Raw genomic sequence first — 5386 nt, 5'->3', positions numbered from 1 at the left:
GGATGGGCGCACCAAGATGCTTTCTTCTATCAATCCATAAGTAATACCAAACAATTGTTTCATTACTAAAAGACTAGTCAAAATGCAATACCTCTTCCTGAATAAGTTTAAAGTATTTTAAAAACTGGGATTAAAAAGATGTTTCCAACACGATAAGGAGTATGTTAAATAAATAGCCAACTTCACACGTCACCAAAGATACTAGATGATGTCACTAATTGGCAACAAATAGCACAATCTACAAGCAAGGCCCAGAGCTAAACAATCGAGGTGAATTATCAAATTTAATCCATGTAACAATCCTAAAGGCTGGGTTTCTTATTAATCCCTCTTTACGAAGTAGGAAACTGAGGCATAGAGAAGTTGGATAACTTGTCCAGAATCACATAACTGAAAGTAACAAAAATAGGATTTGAGCCCTGGGAAGCTGGCTCTGGTGGAAAGAAAGCTAGTGCTCCTGGAGAGGAGTGAGGGGAGAGTGGGGGGGGGAGGGCATCTGAGAGAATTTATTCCCCCTGACCTATTAATCTTTGCAGGGTTTAAGACAGGAATGACCTGATGGACAGTTTAAAAGAATCATTTTGGTGCCCGGGTGGAAGTGAACCATGGAAAGGCAGGGGTGGAGCAAGGAGGTTAGGAGGCTGTCACAACCATCCAGATGGGATACGTGTGAGGTTTAGATTAGGGTTGTAGCAATAGACATACTAAAGAGTTGGATATGTGAAACATTTTGCTAAGGAAAAATACCGATTGGCGACAGGATGAGAATGTGACCCAGCCCCCATCATTTCCCCTGGGCCACAGTGATTCAGATAGGAAAAAAAGAAACAGGCCAATCATTGGCCACTGGCATTTTCCCTTAATGTTTGATGAAGAAAAAAATCACTCAGGTCCTTTAGCTGGGATGAAGGAAAGCTTGAACTGAAATCCCCCTGAAGAAGAGACAGAAAGTCCCTTAAAGCAAATGGTCCTTGAGAGAAGCTGAAATATGCAGATTATAACACATACTGTTACCTCTAGTCCTAGGAAACTGGGGCTGCCTTCTCTTTAGCACTCAAAGACATGAGAAGCCCAGGGACCTTCCTAGCTTTTCAAATTGAAGTTCTAACCTATTGGTGAATTCTGAAATCAAATTAGTGTGTGAGACCAGCATCTTTTCTAATAAAATATAATAAAAGAAAATTATAGTGTTATCACTCGTCATAGGTATTGTCTCAGAAAACTTTTGTTTCAACAATACAAACACCTATTAAGGTGGATTGGGGTGGTCCCCACCTAGGCCCAGTGTCAGAGAAGGGCAAGGAGACCCCTGAAATAAAATCATATGGATCAAAAGGGAAAAACAACAACAGCAAAACACCACAACTGGGCTGTCCCTCATATCCAATGGAGTTGGAAAGAAACAGGAGATGACAATTCTATTAGGGAATCATTGACCAAAACCGCTCGCACTGGCCAGGCACAATGAGTTGTCTCACCACAGGAGGTCCCGATAAAGAACATGGTGCTGCCACTGAAAACTAACCAGGAGAATTCGGGAGGGGCCAAAAGGAAGGAGGAGGTGCCATCCCATAATATTGTCCTACCAACCTCCCAGAATCCTTTGCGCTAGACTCCAGCTTGGCTGAGAGATATTGGCGCCACCAGGAAGGACTCTGAGTCAGACCATATATAGGCCAAGCAAGATGATTGGCCAGAGACATCCCGGAAACTAACCCTATTACCATAAAACCTGAGACTGCGAGCCACATGGCAGAGCAGTTCTCCTGGGTTCCTTTACCCTGCAGCTCTCCGCCCAGCCACAGCCCCTTCCCAATACAGTAAGTCCCCTACATATGAATGGGTTCCGTTCTGAGAGCACATTCGTAAGTCCAATTTGTTCGTAAGTCCAACAAAGTTAGCCTAGGTACCCAACTAACACAATCGGCTATACAGTAATGTACTGTAATAGGTTTATAATACTTTTCACACAAATAATACATAAAAAACAGACACACAAACTAAAGAAAACATTTTTAATCCTATAGTACGGTACCTTGAAAAGTACAGTAGTATAGTACAACAGCTGGCATAGAGGGGCTGGCACTGAGTGAACAGGCAAGAAGAGTTACTGACTGGAGGAGGGAGAGGAGGTGGGAGATGGTAGAGCTGAAGGATCGTCAGCAATAGGAGACGGAGGGCAAGCTGCAGTTTCACTCACGCCTGACGTTGACTGCATGGTTCTGGTTCCTTGCTGGATTCAATTCTATCTACCCTCTTGAGAAAACGATCCAGTGATGTCTGGGTAGTAGCTCTTTTTTTCTCGTCATAGATGACACGGTAGTGCTGGATTACATTCTGATCGGCTGCTGCAACCTTCATGTACTGTTCTACGCTCGGGTCCTATGACTCAAAAACTAACAGAGCCTCCTCAAATAAAGAAAATCCCCTTGCCATTTCCTGTGTTGTGAATCTCTTTGGTTCTTCAGTTACTTCTTCTTCCTATTGTCTCTCTTTGTCCCTTCTCTGGGCCTGCAGTTCCATCAGGACTTCATTAGTAAGCTCCTCATGTTGCACAGCAAGTTCCATCATTATCACTTGGCGCTTCTTAGCAGTACCAACTACATCACCACTGCTTTTACGCTTGCTTCTGGACAACTTGGGCTTGAAATAAAGATACTGTACTACTGTACTCTATACGGTACTGTAGAGTAAAATACACAAAAGCACAACCACTTGTAGAGGAGGCACGTATGTGACAATGTATGCCAGACATGTAAACTAACTTACGTGATTGGACATGCGAACATATATTCGCATCTTTGAAAGTTTACAACTTGAAGGTTCTTATGTAGGGGACTTACTGTAAAGTCTTTTGTTTTGTCAGTACATATGTCTCCTCAGGAGATTCATTTCTGAGTGTTAGACAAGAGCCCACTCTTGGGCCCCGGAAGGGGTCCCTCTTCCTGCAACAATTCTGGGTCTCTTTGGAAGGGAAGTCAAAGTCAGAGTCGAGAACTTGTCCCAACCCAGCATTCCTAGGACAGATGCCACCTTGGAAGTGGCTGACTCAGTAAAATTTTAAAAATACAACCCGAAAGCCCCTGAATGGTTTGAAAAGGAGCCATCATGAGCATTTAAGACTGGGGTGTGGGAAACTGCAGTCTAGGACAGTGTGGGTGTGATGGGAGGGGAGGGGCACAAACTACAGATAGGTTGTGAGAGGATCCAGTGTTCCAAACAGTCATTTCCCTCCTTATATAATTGATTCCAGAAGGTCCAGAATCTTAGAGAAACTGTTACTGGACCAAACTTGGGTCTGCTCACCCGTGTGTAGTAAAGCCAATCTACTGACAACGAGTTGTGGTAGAGGAAAGTGCAATGTTAACTTCAGGGCACCAAGCAAGGAGTCCAGGACAGATGCTCTCTGACTGACCCTACTGGCACCTTTTTGGCCATCATATATACAATACCACTTTGACAACCACCCAATATGCCAATTATTGAACATTCTCATTAGGACAAACATGAATCACCACTAACTATATCTACCTCAGTGAAAGGTTCTTTGTCTTTCAAGAAAGCAAAAATAAAAAACAGTTCTTTCCCAGTACATTTGTCTCTCTCATTTAAATTTCATGTCAAAATATCTCACTCTGGCATCTCATTCTTCTTTTTCCCCAGACAGTTATCATTATCAGGAATTATACTATAGAAAAGGCATGAAATAATGAAAAAGGCATTGTTCCTCTCCACAAAATGTAATAATTTAATTTATAATCTAAAACTCCCCAGTGTACATACTACAGAATAAATGCACAATGTAGTCTCTGATCATCACAGATGTTTGGCTGTGAGATATAATTATCCTCAAGTAAAGACTGAAAAACTGAGGCTTTAAAGTGCTTAATAACACCTCCTACACCCCATAGTTATTTAGCTGCAAGGTCTACAAAATACACCTTCAAATCAATAAAAATTGCTTAGCTACAAAGTCTACAAAATTGTCTCTTCTTGGGTCATTCTGACGTTTCTCACATCAGAGATCTCATTCACCTCACAGGACGTTTTTAGGAAGGGATGAGTTCCTGATGGACAGATGGTTAGGGGGCTACCATTATCACCTTCTCCGGGGAACTCAGGACTAAAGAACGGACACAAAGGCTCCAAACAGGAGAAATTACTGTGTATGTAGATGAGGGCATCATTGCTAACATCAAAAAACTTGATTTCTTCCAACTCAATATCTAGAAAAATTCCTACTTGGCTAAGGCCAGGGCTTGCAGGAATTCTAGTTTCTGGGATAGAGCAGGTATAGATTATTCCCGCCTTCATGCTGATGATCCAGAAGCCATGTTCAGAGGAAAAACAGCTCTTCCTCTTCCTGTCAACCGATTTTTTGCAGACCCCCAGAGCCCACTCATTCCCCTCTCCCACTTCTACCACCCAGTAATGACAGCCAGAGGAGAAGCACGGAGTGCCCAGGATACAAGCCCAGTATGCAAATCTCTGGGGATCTTCCATCAGGTTCTGGCAGATCTTCCCACACTGGACACTCCTTAGGTCATCAGAGAGGACAAGAAAGGGGTTGGCGGTGGCTGCATCCAGAGTTATGTCCTCCCAGAACTTCAGGTACTCATCATTCACATGCAGACCCTGCTCCAGTTGGGAACTGTGCTGTGTGATGAGAAGAATCAGTTCTCCAACTTGCCATTCCTCCAAAGGAGGATTCTCATTGATGCCTCGACATACGGGACAGATCAATTTCAGATCCTTCTGTTCTTCCATCCAAGTTTGCATGCAATGAAAGCAGAAACTGTGGGCACAGGAGAGAGCAATGGGGTTGAAGAAAACCTCCTGACAGACTGGACAGGCTGCCTCCTCTTGCAGATGGTTGGCCATGGTCCTTGAAGTCCACTCTTTAGCAGAACTGATCTGAAGTGGCCTTTTATTAGCTTCTGGGAGTGATCGGGAGCCTTCAGTACCTGATCTGCTCTTCAGTAGTCAGGATGTACCTAAATCCAATACAAAAATTAAATAAGGTAAATCTTTCTGTAGTTTAGACATGAAAGTGACACTAAGTCAACAGAGAATCATAGCAAAGGCACTGTCTGTGAGGAAAACTATCCAAAATTTAAGTGATCACAAGAAAGAGAAATAGGACAGTTGGACATTGTCTTTTCATGGGGGACAACTTACCTTGTCTGGAGACTTCCAGGTGAAGTCTTGTCTGCTCTGACCACAGCTTCTCCCCGTAGGAGGTGAGTCCAACTGGGTCTTTTTTTTTTTTTTTCCCAACTGGGTCTTTAACAGGAACCAGGAGCACAGTCTTTACCCCCTAAACAGCATTACTTTGTAAGTCACTTGCAGTTGAAGAAAAAGAATTTCCAGACCTAAATACAATCAT

At 43.1% G+C, this 5386-nt stretch overlaps 1 protein-coding gene across 1 annotated transcript; it reads right to left on the bottom strand.

Moving 5' to 3' along the window:
- Positions 1-3975: 3975 nt before the first annotated feature.
- Positions 3976-4881, bottom strand: RFPL4B (ret finger protein like 4B; the record flags this gene model as incomplete). The annotated part of the gene is made up of 1 exon (XM_081250490.1): positions 3976-4881. The coding sequence occupies one exon, from the start codon at positions 4879-4881 to the stop codon at positions 3976-3978; it is 906 nt and encodes a 301-aa protein (XP_081106616.1).
- Between the last annotated feature and the right edge of the window lie 505 nt (positions 4882-5386).

The sequence above is a fragment of the Mesoplodon bidens genome (assembly GCF_964165515.1).
Source record: "Mesoplodon bidens genome assembly, chromosome: 12".
Taxonomy (NCBI): domain Eukaryota; kingdom Metazoa; phylum Chordata; class Mammalia; order Artiodactyla; family Ziphiidae; genus Mesoplodon; species Mesoplodon bidens.
Note: the sequence above shows the minus strand (reverse complement) of the source record. Positions and strands in the feature narration are given on the sequence as shown.